Source organism: Anomaloglossus baeobatrachus, chromosome 7 (assembly GCF_048569485.1).
Source record: "Anomaloglossus baeobatrachus isolate aAnoBae1 chromosome 7, aAnoBae1.hap1, whole genome shotgun sequence".
NCBI classification, from domain to species: Eukaryota; Metazoa; Chordata; class Amphibia; order Anura; family Aromobatidae; genus Anomaloglossus; species Anomaloglossus baeobatrachus.
The window spans coordinates 244,713,072-244,728,625 of record NC_134359.1 but is presented as its reverse complement, the minus strand read 5'-3'; the positions used below and the strand labels follow the sequence as shown (position 1 = coordinate 244,728,625).

General features: G+C 41.6%; 1 protein-coding gene across 1 annotated transcript in view; it reads left to right on the top strand.

Moving 5' to 3' along the window:
- The window catches only part of LOC142245354 (cytohesin-3), a 163,554-nt gene that overhangs the window by 114,057 nt on the left and 33,943 nt on the right, over window positions 1–15,554 (top strand). Inside the window, exon 9 of the mRNA XM_075317999.1 lies at window positions 6,022–6,133. Within this exon, the coding sequence (XP_075174114.1) occupies window positions 6,022–6,133 (112 nt within the window). The remainder of the gene's footprint in view (window positions 1–6,021; window positions 6,134–15,554) is intronic.

The following is a 15,554-nucleotide window of genomic DNA, read 5'->3' as shown; positions in this document are numbered from 1 at the left end:
TACATTAAGTGTTTTATCACCAGTAGATTATCACTGCTCCTGTGAGCACTTGTCAGACTACGCCCTATTCTCTGATAAGCAGCTCTGTGGGATGGGCTGGGTTAGCTTTCTAAGCTCTGCTACAATGTAAAAACTCTGATTGTGTCACAACTGCTTCACATGGTAAACTAAGTGATACACCATTGGATTCAGGATCTCTTTTGCTACATCATGTTGCTCTCACATGAGGTAGCAAAAACCTGCTGACAGATTCCCATTGTATAAGAATGAGCTCACTGAGGAATGTAAATCTCTATCCTTCTTTTCGTGAGCTCCACTTAGCTAATATTTGACCATCTTAAACGTCAGCTTATCTTTGATGTGGCCTGTGGCCATAAAGCTCAGTAAAAGACCCATAAAGCTGGGTTTACACACTGAAACTTTCTAGCGATCCCACCAGCGATCCCAACCTGGCCGGGATCCCTACAAAGTTTCTGGTGAGCTGTCAAACAGGCAGACCTGGCCAACGATGCAACAGCGATCCGGACCTGCAGAGCGACCTAGCTGGTTGATGGGGACGTTGTAAAGCAGCTTTTTGAAAGGGAAGTCGCTGTAAAGTTCCCTTTACACACTGAAACTTTCCAGCGATGCATGCTGCACAGCGGGAAACAAAGGACCTAAGAATGGTCCTGAACGATTTGTAGCGATCACAACTTCACAGCAGGGGCCAGGTCGCTGATGTGTTTCACACACTGCAATGTCGCTGGGGAGGTCGCTGTAACGTCACAAAACCGGTGACGTTACAGCGATGTCGTTTGAGATGTTGCAGTGTGTAAAGCCACCTTCAATGAGAGAAACTGTCAGAACGAGTTGACTTATGGATTCATAGTTAAAGGGAACCTGTCACCGGATGTTTATAATACTCACCTAACGGTTGGTGCGGTGCAGACTGGTGGGATGGGCGTCTCCATTCTCTGGGTCCCGCGCCTCCCCTTTTGGCCATCTTTGTCCTTCTTCTGAAGCTAGTGTGGATGACGCGTCCTACGTCATCCACACTAGCCGACAGTGAGGTCTTGCGCAGGCGCGCTACAACACTTTGATCTGCCCTGCTTTTTCAGCCATCTTTGTCCTCCTTCTCAAGCGTTCTACGTCATCTACACTAGCGTCATCCACACTGGCTTCAGAAGGAGGACAAAGATGGCCGAAAGAGGAGGCGCGGCACCCAGAGAATGGAGATGCCCATCCGACCAGTCTGCTCCTCACCTACCGTTAGGTGAGTATTATAAATATCCGGTGGTAGGTTCCTTTTAATTTCATTGTTCCCTGTGGGAGTGCTAACATGCTAAGAGGGTGGACTAGTCAGGGGAACTAACGCGCTTTCCAATAGTCCTTGCACTCATTAGCATATAAGGGATCTTTAGAAATACTTTTTCTAAAGATCCCTTTTTCTATGCTACTAGATACAGGGACGGTTAGGCAGGGATTAGCACTATGCACCCAGAACTGCTCGTGGTTCTGGGTGCATGCAGGACCTGACAGACTCCCTTTAAATCCAATATCCATAATAATATGGAACAAGGTGTAGAAGGCAGTGAAGATGAACCGTACTTATGAACCCCATGCTATTTCCATCCTAATATATTTTTTTTCCTCCTTCTATGACATTCCTTTCCTTCTACATCCGGAGCTTATTACCCTGTTATTGCGTTCCTTTCTAGTGATGTTCTACTTTAAAGTGCCAGTGAATGTCCTACAGAGTTTCCATCCACCTTTTTCATGTTTACGTGTCAGGGGCTTTAACATTGATTTCTCAATAGACTTTAATGTACGGTCCCTGCAATCCATTGGTTTTAACAGTCCAAATTATGGGAACATTGCCTTTTTACATATGTTTTCCAATCTGGAATCCATTCATGGCGCACATCTATAAATGCCTGAACTTAAAAAGACACAGGTGGTGAATAACCATATCATCAGATTATATGTTCTCCAAAGCACATTGGCCACTAATACTGGAGATTTCTGGAAAAAAAGGATTTTATAGGGGATAACTGATTGGTTTGATGAAACTCCTAGGTGATACACTGACAAGCAAAAGGGTAACAATGTTTTAAACTTTTGATTTTCAGGCTCCATATCTCACCATCCACATCAGCTTTGAGTGTGATACGGCATTCATTTTATAAATAATCATCTTGGCTATCCCATACATAAATTTGACTTGTAACTATACAGCATATGATTAGTTATGCAGATTCTTGTCATGTCACTGCATTGTTACTGGTTTGCTTTCAGTGGTAGGAAAAATATTTTTCTTCCTGTATACTACATATTACAACCTGTTCTCACATTACCTAGCAGCTCAGTGTTTTATTAGGTTAATTTGTTAATTTCCAAGCGAAAGGTCACTGGTTCGAATCGAGGAGCAGCCAAGAAGATGATTTCCCCCCCCCCCCAAAAAAAAAAAAAAAGAAACCACATCACCCAACTCGTTGATAGCGGTCTTTTGGCCAAGAAAATTGCCAAACTACATCATGTGAGGCCATGACAGTTGGAAGAATGCAAAATGAAGTCCCTCCATCTATTCAAAAACGAAGAGGTGGACATCCAAGCAAAATATCGGAGTCAACAAATTGGCTAATCACAGGGTTTTTCACTTCTGGTGCGACACATATGGCAGTGGTGGTGGCTCGTATGCTTCGTAATACATTAGACGTCCAAGAAAGCACCATGCAGTGCCCGTTACACAAGTTGGGAATTGTGGCCCTAAAAAAGGTTAAGTCTCAACTCAAAATCATCATAAGAATCGTCGGATTGTGTTTTGAAAAAAGGACAAAAGTAGACAGTAGAAGATGGGAAACGGATGATTTGGCATGATGAGACAAAAGTCAATAGACTAGGATCTGATGGGTGCAAATGGGTCTGGAAGAAACTAGGGAAAAAGGGGCTAACGTGTGGAGAAATTGAATGAGCAGTCAAGTTCAGTGGAGGAAGCCTGATGATATGGGGGTGTTTCACAGCCAAAGGCATTGGATACTTGACCAGGAGCGATGGTGGTTTCAATGTTGAGCTATATATCAGTATCCTACAATACATGTTACTTCGTACAGTCGAGTACTATGGGTATGAAAAGGACGACATAACTTTCCAGAAGGATAACACCCTGAAGCATATGTAGAGATTGCTGAAGAAACAGCTTCAGTATTGAAGTATTGCTTCAATAGCAATGAAGTACAGGTGCTGGATAGGCCGCCACAACCCCCATAACTCAAATTAATACTTGTGGATAGAGTTAAATAAAAAGCTGTATACATACCCAAGTGAGCCGTCCAGTATACACCAACATTGGGACTGTGTACAAGAGACCTGGGATCAGATTTTGTTCGAGGCATGCTTTAATCTGATATAGAGCATGCCCAGAAGGATTCAGACAGTGTTGAAACCCAAAGGTGGATTTACAAAATACTGCCACAATAATAAAAAATTAGATTTTTAGAAGCAAAACAGTAACAATGCAGTGACAAGACAAGAATCTGCATGACTAATCATATGTTAAATAGTTCAAGTCAAATTTATGTATGAGATGGCCAAGATGATTGTCTATAAAATGAACGTCATCTCACATTAGAAGCTATAGTGGATGGTGAGATATGGAGCCAGAAAGTGAACAGTTCAAAACATTGTTACCCTTTTGTTTGTCAGTATATTTCTATTGAAAACCACTGTCAATTACATAACGAGGCAGGTTGACTTAGGCTAGTTTCACACTTGCGTTGGACGGGATCCGTAGCATTGCGTTGTGTGACGCATGCAACGGATGCGTTGCATATAGTGGCACAACGGATGCTACGGATCGTACAAAATAACGCAATCCGTTATAGGGTTTTTTTCCTTGACTTTACACATCTGAGGATGCGCAGTTGTGTAAAGACTGATGCATTAACGGAATCCGTCAAAATGACGGATTCTAACGGAATCCGCCACCATAGGCGTCCATTATAAAAACAACAGACGCCGACGGAATCCTGCAGGTTGCATTTTTTTGACACTCCGCCAAGTGCAGAAAAACGCTAGATGCAGCGTTCCATCCGCCCGACGGTCACTGACGGTCAGCGTCAAAACAACTGATGCGCCGCGGGGTGGATGCAATGCAAGACCATCCGTTGCTATCCGTAGCTAATAGAAGTCTATGAGGAATATAACGGTTTCCTGCAACGGTTACCGTAATTCCTCAAGGCTGCGGATAGCAACGGAAGCCATCCAACGCAAGTGTGAAAGTAGCCTTATACTGGTGTTTTCATTCCACTGTTTAGTGGAAAATGATATTCCGTTTAGGCCTTACACCTATTTCAGACTTGTGACTGCTATACAGTCTTGTAAATACTTCCTAGCTATAGTCCTGACTATAATACGGGACTAAAACCTCATGAGGCTGTTCGTGAGGGTCATAGGACCCCCCTAGGTGTCCCAAAAATAGATCAGGACCTTCATCACAGCCGGCTCCCATACACAGGGGCGCTCGTCCCGGTGACCGCTCCGGTTTTCTCTGAGAGCCGCCACCAGACATGTTTAGAGGCAGCTTATCTCCGGTAAACCATACGAATTTCAATGTTATATCTGACATGCCGAATTATACCCCCCCCCCAAAAAAAAAAGTGGTCAAGGGCTCCTGATACCAACATTGGTCTGATGTGTCTGAGGGACTTCACACTTTTTCCTCATCAGCAGTCTACTGTGGTACCGTTCACTTGCCTGGGGAGCGAACTGGACCTGCCAAAGGTGGCAGCAGGTACACTGGACCTGCCAAAGGTGGCTGCTGTTAAGCAGCCGGCAGAGGGGAGCCCCAGGGGTTCTGCGGTACCTTGACAGCTGACGCCACAGACACAGTATAGTCTTTGGTAGAAGCGACAGCAGCAGCAGGCAGAGTAGTGGGTCCGTCCGAGATGGATGGATATGGCAGTAGTGACCGGCGTGGATACTTGCAGCAGCTTGTATCGTTGCAGTCAGCCGGTGTAGGAGGTCATAGCAGCAGAAGATAAGAGGTGCACTGAAACAGAGAGACAAATCAGCAGCAGAAGGTAGCAGAAAGGCGGCAGTAACAACAGCAGTAGAGTTAAGTGAGTTTCCAAATATTCGTATTCGCGATACTCGTAACAAGTAGTTTGTAATACTTGCGTATTTTTTCCGAATAGCGAGTACAATGCAAGCCAATGGGATATGCAAGAAACCTTCTGCTGATTGGAAAATGCGAGTAATTTTCTGCTGAAGTCTGGCAGCTAAATAGGAAAGGGTTCTTTACAATTGGAGCAGTCAGACTGTGGAATGCCGACCACAAGAGGTAGTAATGGCAGACACTATAACAGCTGTTAAAAAAAGGGCTGGATGATTTCCTCAGTACACACAACATTGTTGGTTATAAATGAATTAATGACAAAATGTAGAATTGGTGGAGGAAGGTTGAACTAGATGAACCTAGGTCTTTTTTTAAACCTATGTAACTGAGTCCAGCAGAAAATTCTCGCTATTTGGAACTCGTTACGAGTAACGCGAATATGAATATTTCGAAACTTGCTCAATTCTAGGCAGCAGCACTTAGGACCTGAGAACTAACTTGTTGCCCAAGCAGCTCCCTTAAAGGGAAGGTGCCTTAAATACCTGCAACCTCTCAGCTGATCTGCGAGGCAATTGCGGGTCAGGGTGCACTGGCCCTTTAAGAAAAGAGGCATGGCCACCGTCGCACCCTGTGGGCAGAACCAGGAAGCCTGTGAGGTGTATACTGGCTCTTGGCGACAGCAGCATGGACCGGGGACAAGGGAGCCACCACAAGACAGCTGGCCAGGTGAGCGAACCAATGTCCCCGCCGGGGGAGGGGGGCAGGACAGCGCGGGCCGGTATGGGCGTTTAAAACAACTATCTTTGCTTCTTGTTTTACTGCATTACAGAAAATGTTGTAGTTTTAGTTCCGAAAACAAAGGTATACCCTGTTCAGATGTCTCTGGGATGTGACGCATCACTCTACAATACGATTTTTTTTTTTTCCAGAATTTGTACGAAAGTATTAAGAATGAGCCCTTCAAGATCCCAGAGGACGACGGGAATGACCTGACACACACGTTCTTCAACCCTGACAGAGAAGGCTGGCTCTTGAAGTTAGGTTAGTGGACTCCTAATATACGTGCCGATTGATTTCTTATTGTTACCGTCTAGACATTTTTAGTCGTCTTTCTTTGAAATATATCCAAGCCCCTAACCAGCTAACCTGCATACTTAATACTCTGTTTTAGCCTGTGGGAAAGTCATGTGAAGGACACACGGAAGTCAATAGGAGTGTGATATTATTCCCTAAGGTTACATATGTCCGCTATGATTCTTAGGATTTAAATAGAAATGTATAATTTTTTTATAAAAAAAAAATATATATATATATATATATAGATATATAGATAGATAGATATATAGATATATAGATATATATATATATATAGATATATATATATATATATATATAGATATAGATATATATAATATATATAATTTTTTTTTTTTATTTTAATTTTTTTTTTTTTTATAATACAACATTCAGGGGAATCATTTTCTTCAGTTTAATTATATCTCCGAGATAAATTCCTTAACTATTTGTCATTATATTAAAGGGTTACTCCAATCTCCAAAATCCTATCCCATTATGTACTAGGTCTAATCATAATATTAGCAAATACCTCCAATTAAAAATATATATATAGAGATATTTGCTAATATTATTACTACATTATTGGAATGGGATCTTGGAGATGAGAATAACCCTTGAAAGACCAGAATTGCTGTATATATTTTCACACATTATTAAATAAATGTTTACTTTTTTTATATGTAATCTATTACATTTTTTATATGTATTTTGCAAAACCTCTAAAAACAAATAAAAAAAATATATATATAATTTTTTTTTTTTTAGGCTTTGCATTTGTTTATATTTACTATGTTTTTTATTTACATTAAGTAAATGTTTACTTTTTTATATTTAATTACATTTTTATCTTTTTTATATGCAAATTGCAAAGCCTCTATAAAAAATGTTTATTTAAAAAAAAAAAAATATATATATATATATATATATATATATATATATATATATATAATATATAAATATACCGTATTTTTCACTTTATAAGACGCATCGGATTATAAGACACAATACTGTATATATAATTATATTTAATAATAAATATATTATATTTTGAGAGGCTTTGCATTTGTTTTTATTTAATAGGTTTTTTTTGTTTTTTTTTTTCTTTGATTTTTACAGCGAATTGGCTATCTGTTAGAAAGCTCTGGTTTCCAATGCTTTTAGACGGCGATTGCTTATCTTTTTATTGATTTAAAAGCAGGTTTTTATTCTTTTGTTTTTTTTTTTAAATTTAAATTATTGAGCTGCATCTTTTAATCATATTCCCGGAGTAGAAGGCTCCTATCCATCTGGAGATTGTTCGGTTAATTGAAGCGAATTTAGAGGCAGACACCCCGTGCATTGCTAAGCTGCTCGATAATTATTTCAGCTCATTACATTCCAAGCCACGGTAGAAGAGCTCAGCAATTTGATTTGCATCAGCACAGTCCAATGTCACATCCTCACTCTGGAGCCTCAACCCCTCCAACATGACCCCTTCCATCTAGGGCGAAACGCGTGGACCCTGAGCCTTCCACTTCAATTCAGATTGTTCTCCAGGTCTTCTAAAATGTAAACTCTAGGGTAGGGTCAGCAACCCTGGGAGATGTAACGCTCATCAGAAGAGGAACTAGATAATTGTACCAAAATAGAAAGCGGAAAGGTGCAGTTCGCCTTCAGTACTGCTATGGTCATTTTCAAAATGTTAGATGGCATCTTATATCATTAGCAATTATAAAAAGGAGTATACAGAATATATTCTATGCACAGCAGGAGGAATTGCAAAATTCATTGTCCTCTCTATAACCTTTCATAGCAATCCAGCCGTCATCTTGAATTAGGCTTTGCTTTTGTACAAAGCACTGTGTATGCGGCACATTTTTTGGGGATAGGCTTCTCGTAGAGGCATTAAGGGTTATGCCCTGCCAAAGTGAAATAGTGGACCCCTAGATAGACCTTTACAGTATAGAAAATGATTGGTGGATCACTTCTCTGGAGGATCTATTGTGCACATTTACGTCGCCTCTCGACATTATCTTCTAAAAAATGCCTTCCATGCCCACCACAACCTTATAGACAAACCATAAAGAAATGGGCAATTTTCCAATGTGATCCCTAAAGCAAACGATCTCTCTTTAGTCGCCTGTAACCATGATTGTCAGGATTGGCTTGGCATGCATGTTTACTGCTATGAGACACCAATGGCATTATTTATCTGTCCCAGAGAACAAAAAATTAAATATTAAAAAAAAAACAAAACTGTCGGTAGTGCTGCCGACGTATGTAATGTATATGGCCTGGTATATAGTCTATATAGTATACAGTGATGATAATCTTGGTCCATTTATTTATTTATTTATTTATTTATTTTATTTATTTTTTTTTTTATTTTGACCATTTGTTTCGAGTGCAAAAAGACAGAATTAACTCTGCTACATAATGTTCTGGGCGGAAGGGATTTGTTGGAGGGTCTCATTGTCACCAACTGACCCATTTGCTTTTGCAATTTCTTTTATAAAGAAGTCATTACATGAATATTTTCTTTTTTTTTTCTTTTTTCCCTTCATCCATTTGTGCCTCGGTGAAAACACAATTATGCACGATGTTTGTTAAATTTCCAGCATTGCATTATGCAGTGCACAAGGGTAGCAATCCTTTAGAATTGAGCGATGTTATCAGATGCAGGTGGGCTATTAAAGGGTGCCTTGGGGGTGATTCAAAATTATTCTAAAGGCCATATCCTCATAAACTACAGTAGAAAGATGAGGCTATAGTGCGGTTTCCCATCCTCACAGTACCTGTAAATCAATGTGATGCTGGAGTTGCTCTTTGGTGCTTCCCCTCCTTTCTGGACGCTACATTACACATCAGGGGGACTCCTCACTGATGATAGTAGCTGGCAGTCATGTGATAATATCTGTCTTCCTCCAATCCTAGATCAAGGAGTAGTCCGCGCCCCCGACACAGACTGAATAGAAGCAAATATCAGGGGGCAGGCAGCTACTAGATACCAGGAGAAGGCCACGTCTCAGTATTCCCCTGATGTGTGATGTGACGTCCCAGAAGGAAGGGGGAGCACCACAAAGTAGCTCCAGTTTTACACTGAAATGCAGGCATTGTGATTATGGGAAACTGCAATATGGATCTGATCTTTATAGTTTGAGGACATGGCCATTGGAATAACTTATATCCCAGGAGTACCCCTTTTAAGTGTATTCACAGATGGTTAAACATTGAGCTGCATTTCAGTGTAAAACCAGAGCTACTCTGTGGTGCTCCCCCTTCCTTCTGGGACAGCACAGCTCACATCAGGGGAATGTGAGTCCTTTGGTTGTTTGCTTTGCACCTTACTTTTCCTTGAGAAAAAGTTAAGAGGTTCCCCAATACTTTTACATTAATTGCCTATCCTTAGGATAGGTTATCAATGTCTGATCGGTTGGAGTCCGACACCTGGCATCCCGGCCGACCAGCTGTTCTCGGTGCTGGGTGTGGCAGCAGGAACATTTATTTTTTACTAGATTACATTTGTAACCATAGATCTGCTTTGATATCCTTATTTTCCATTGCTGAATGTATAGACTTAATAATTGTGAATATTAGTTTAGCTTTCAAAATGATTGTTTCAAATAATCGGCAGCCAATAACCCGAAAAATTGCTTTTTGGTAGGGAAATTGCCCACCTAAATCCCTTTTTCCCCCCTCCTAGTTTTTGTATCTGGCTGTTTTGGGGTTTGTTTTTTTGCATTTTGGGGAGTAATTTTAGGACCTATTTGTTAGGGTTCTTTTCGGTACAGAGATGGTCCTATAAATAATGATCAGGGTGGCCTCTGGTGGCTTCCTTTGTTCCACCTCCTGCCACACTGCTCTGTGCAGAACAGAAGATGTGAGGTGTGGCATCTCTGATTTCTAGTGCTGTCAGTTATTTTATCTCCAAGGATTGAATTGAAAGTCCCGAAGTCTATCACACAGTTTTGTCTGGGAGTTATTTGGGGGTATTCTAGTCAACAAAATTATCTCCCATCCAGTGGATCTTTGTGGGTCTATGGAGGAGTCGACTGGAGCATCCGGTCGCACATGGCCACCATTTGTTTTCTAGAATAGTGATGATAAAAACTGCACTCGGCTGTCATTGTCTGTGCTATGTGCTTGCACGTAGCCATAGTGCACATACATGAGCACCGCTCCACTCAACTCCTTCTGGCTGCGAATCTCTGATAGAACAGTCTATAGGTGATAATATATTTCTAGGCTGCTAGATAACGGGACAGATCCTGCTTTGTGCGGAGTTACTTTTTAACTGCAAGAGATATCAAGACAAACGTTTGCATGATTTTAGATTTTTTGTTTTTTACAATCTTCTGTTTCTGGGTTTTAAAGAGGACCCACCACCAGGATTTTCCTATATAAACTAAAGCCAGTGCTATACTGCCGCTATCATGCTGATTCTATACATATCTTTAGTTGTGAGATCGGATGTGTAGTTTCTGATGCTAGTTATTCCCGCCCCTGACTGCCTGCCTTTTCTTCCTCTCTCCTGTTCTTCCTCTCTCCTGTTCTTCCTCTCTCCTGTTCTTCTGCTCTCCTGTTCTTCTGCTCTCCTGTTCTTCCGCTCTCCTGTTCTTCCGCTCTCCTGTTCTTCCGCTCTCCTGTTCTTCCGCTCTCCTGTTCTTCCGCTCTCCTGTTCTTCCGCTCTCCTGTTCTTCCGCTCTCCTGTTCTTCCGCTCTCCTGTTCTTCCGCTCTCCTGTTCTTCCGCTCTCCTGTTCTTCCGCTCTCCTGTTCTTCCGCTCTCCTGTTCTTCCGCTCTCCTGTTCTTCCGCTCTCCTGTTCTTCCGCTCTCCTGTTCTTCCGCTCTCCTGTTCTTCCGCTCTCCTGTTCTTCCGCTCTCCTGTTCTTCCGCTCTCCTGTTCTTCGGCTCTCCTCTTCTTCGGCTCTCCTCTTCTTCGGCTCTCCTCTTCTTCGGCTCTCCTCTTCTTCGGCTCTCCTCTTCTTCGGCTCTCCTCTTCTTGCGCTCTCCTCTTCTTGCGCTCTCCTCTTCTTGCGCTCTCCTCTTCTTGCGCTCTCCTCTTCTTGCGCCCTCCTCTTCTTCTTGCGCTCTCCTCTTCTTCTTGCGCTCTCCTCTTCTTCTTGCGCTCTCCTCTTCTTGCGCTCTCCTCTTCTTGCGCCCTCCTCTTCTTGCGCCCTCCTCTGCTTCCTCCCTCCTCCGCAATAAGAGACAGGTGGAGGAAGGACAGGCAGCAGACAGGGGCGGGAATAACAAGCAAAACCCGACCCACCTATTAGATATTCTTGTTGCACTTATCAATCAAATAAGTGTATTTCACAAACTTGCCTAGATTTTCAGAAAGTATACATCCGATCTCACAACTAAAGGTATGTATAGAATCGGCATCATATTGCCATTATAGCACTGGTTTTAGTTCATATAGGAAAATCCTGGTGGTTGGTCCTCTTTAAGTCATTTTCAAGATGGGCTTTGTTCCCAAATGACTTAACGAACGTTATTGTCAGAGCCCAACTCATTGAAACTGAGCAATCAGCATTAAAGTTAATGGCAGAATTTTTAACTTCTTTTACAGTGATTAAGTAGTTGAGGGAAATGTGAAAATAGACTACTACAGTATATACAGTATATTCCCTAATCAGTATACAGATTCCCTGGGGTTACATTACAGTTTTGCACATTGGCTTCATTATAAGAATAAGTTATCTTCAAAGCAGAGCTCTGCATATCAGATGCTTAATAATTAAAGTTGCTTAGCAGCTCACAGCCTAAATCTGAGGAGCTTTATTGGTATTTTTTTTTTTTTTATCAATCTGTAAACCTTCAGGCGATTCTGTAAAATTTCCAAGCTTTCCGCCCATACTTTGGTTACATCCAGCATATGGCTGGGATGCATAGATTACTCTGTGCTGTTTCATTCTCTATAGTCAAACTTTCCTGGTGTGTGTTTAGATATTCTCACCCTTGATGGTCTGTAAGGGGAAAGGAAAAAGTTGATAATTGTGAAACTTTTTGAAAACTCCAAGCTCTAAATTTACCCCCAAAAATGTTTTGGCTGTAAATCAGAGTAAAGTTGCCAATACTCATTAGACTAAAGTTAATTAAGATGAGCAATTCTAACCTTAACGAAGAACGATCGTTTTAACCAACCACATCATCATCACCTGAAACAAAGTCGACCTTGTTATAATTTTTTGGAGGGCCATAAAGTCTTTTGTAAAAATCTTCCATTCAACCTTAGATCTTTCATCCAACGTTAGATCTTTCATCCATGAATCATCTTTTTTGGAAAAACATTCCTCAAATGGTCCGTGTTGTGTCCGTTTTGGACCACAGTGACAGCCAACATAAAGTAAAATGTATATGTAAGGAGGAGACAGGTTGTGGATGGCTTTGTAGCTCATGGTTAAGGTTTTGAACTGTAGTTGATGGCCAAAGGGAAGCCAGTGAAGGGATTGGCAGAGAGGCGAGGTTGGGGAGTAGCGGGCGGACAGGTGAATTGGTCGGGCAGCATAGTTTAGAATAGTTTGTAGGGGTTCGAGACTGTTAGAAGAGAGGCCACAGAGCAGACGGTTGCAGTAGTCCAGGTGGGAGATAAGGACATGCACTTGTGGTTTTGAAGCTTCGTTGGAAAGGAATGTATGAATCCGTGAAATATTTTTGAGTTTGAGGTAGCAGGAGGTGAAGAGGGCTTGGATGTGTCACTTGAAGGAGAGAGCAGAGTCTAGAATTACCTCCAGGCGGCGAGCACGTGGGACTGGTGAGAGTGAGCAGCCATTGACTTTGATGGATAGCCACCTTTTAGAGTTGGAAAATGTTTCCAGGTTGATAATATCACAAAGGATGATGAGATAAGAACCAATATTGTATTATTTAGCCCTAGTGGTCTTCTCGTTAAGTTTCTGCAACGTCAACCTTAGTCTCCTGCAGCCTTGATCTCTGAGTTGTCAGTAATATGTTTTTCTCAGTAGCTTCTTGGCTGAAGCTGGGCCGATCGGGATTGCGGTCATTTTTGAAAGGTCTACCAGATGTCTGTGAAGTCCAAGTAGCTGCATCATATAAAGCCGCACGTTTTCAGATGTGGTTTCCTCTTTTTTTTTACTTGGTATTGAGAAGTATCTGCTAAAATTCCTCAATGCATTCCTTGACATGTTTTGGGAAAAAAAAAAGAGTTAAAAAAAAGTGCCCAAACATAAGAACGGATGTACTTTAGGTTAGCCGCCTATGATGCCTTATGCTAAGGTCACCTAAAATAAACACAGACTGAACGGATGTAGTAACTGTGTGCTCTGTCCATCTGTTGGAGCTATCCAATAAAAACAAATGGCGAAATCAGTATCAAAGGCCTAAAAACATAGTATTAATAACAAACAAAAAGTCTTTGTTGTATTTGACCAACTTCAAAAATGACGCTTGGGAAAGGAGGTTTAAAGAAGCACTCCTGTTTTTTTTCTTTTTTGTCCCTTAACCTGTGTCTTATTGTAGTGTCAATGTGTTAACATACTCTCCAGTCGTGGTCTTCACAGTTTCCGGTGCCGATGTGGTCTTCTACTGGGTCATGTGACTTATTTTCTGACTTGCTGGCTCATATTTGGGTCTCTCTGTGAGCGGGAAGTTGCATTTACAATGAGTCTAATTAGCCTCAGAATGGGACGCCATAGACTTAAAGGGAATCTTTCACCCCCTTTGACCTAATAGGATGTTGAAGGTAGTCTTACCTGTGCCTCATAGCACATGGCTTGTTCCACAAATATTACTTTAGATCGCTATATCCAAATTATGGGGCATTGTGCTTCGGCTACTGGGCGGTTGCTTCCCTGTAAGAAATTCCCGCCTCCGTGCTGCATTATTCTTCCTGCCACTTCCTCTAAGCGTCACAGTCACAGCTGGCAAATCCCGCACGTGTGCAGTAGAGTGTTCTTCAGCCTGCGTTCATTCACCCCCCCATCCTCTATGAATCTACTGCGCACGCGCGGGATTTGCCAGCTGTGGCACTGTGACGCTGAGAAGAGGTGACAGGAAGGATATTGCAGCACGGAGGCGGGGTTTTCCTATAGGGAAGAAACTACCCACTAGCCGAAGCACAACGCCCAGTAGCCCGGTTGGCTAATTTACAGATAGCGATCTAAAGTAATTTTTGTGGAATGAGGCATACAGGTAAGACTACCTTCACCATCCTATTACCTATATGCCCATAGTAAGAGCTTAAAACGGTCAAAGGGGGTGACAGATGCCCTTTAAATTGTAAAAACGACTTCCGGCTTCGGTGAGCCAGCAAGTCCGAATAGAAGTCATGTGACCCAGAAGAGGACTGGAGCAGTGCTGGAAACCGGGGAAGACTGTGATTGGTGAGTATGTTAACATACTTGCACTACATGAAGATTGACAGGTTTAGGGATTAAAAAAAATAATGGGAGGGCTTTGTTTTATTGATGATCCCCAACTGGAGAGGGAGAGGTCCATGTGGCCACAATTTGCTCAGTAACTATTAAACTTTTTGCTTCAAGAGTTTATAGAAAGTCTTGCAAATTACTGAAAGGTAAGTGTTTTTTTTCTTTTATTCGTTTGCATATAGCTTTCCTTTAAGCATTAGATGAGCAAAAATGGAGAAAGATGACTATGGTCTACTAAGTTGGCATTTTTTGGATTCTGACAGTGCTTTGATACAGAATTATATATTGAAATATGATCAAAATAATTGGGCCACGAGTTTTGAGTCTACATTGACCTCTGTTATGGCTTCTAAATGGTTCTTGGGTTTATTCTTTATTTTTGTCATAGAAATTGTTGCATTTCATGGGCATGTACCAAACCATTGGGTATTTCATCAGGTTATTTGATAGAATGACCATTGTAGTACCAATCTAGGTCCTCCTAAACGTTGCCATTGTGATACCAGCCAGCCTAATTGATAATCAGAAAGGCAAATTAATATTGTATGTGACAGGTCCACCATGAACATGTCAACCCTGACGTTCTCTAAACTTGAAGGGAATTTGTCACCAGGTTTTTGCCATTTTATCTGAGAGCAACATAATTTAGCAGCAGAGACCCTGATTTCAGCAATGTGTCACTTACTGGGCTGCTTAGTGATTTTCTAAAAAAAAAAAAAAAAAAAATACACTGTTTTATCTGTAGATTATCACTACAGGTCCAGTAAGCCTGCGCTCATCTACATGAGAGCCACGCCCCTAACTCTGATTGGTAACTTTCTGCAAATCAGTGTTGTGGGCGTGGTTATACAAAGAACTAAAGCAGAGAAAACCGTGATTTTATCAAAACTGCAGCACCCATTAAGTGATCGCTGGAATTTGAGTAACTGCCTTTACATCCTACTACTTCCCGATGGACCATCAAAAACGTAGTGACAGATTCCTTCTAAAATAGTAGTCATACCAGCAGCTAGA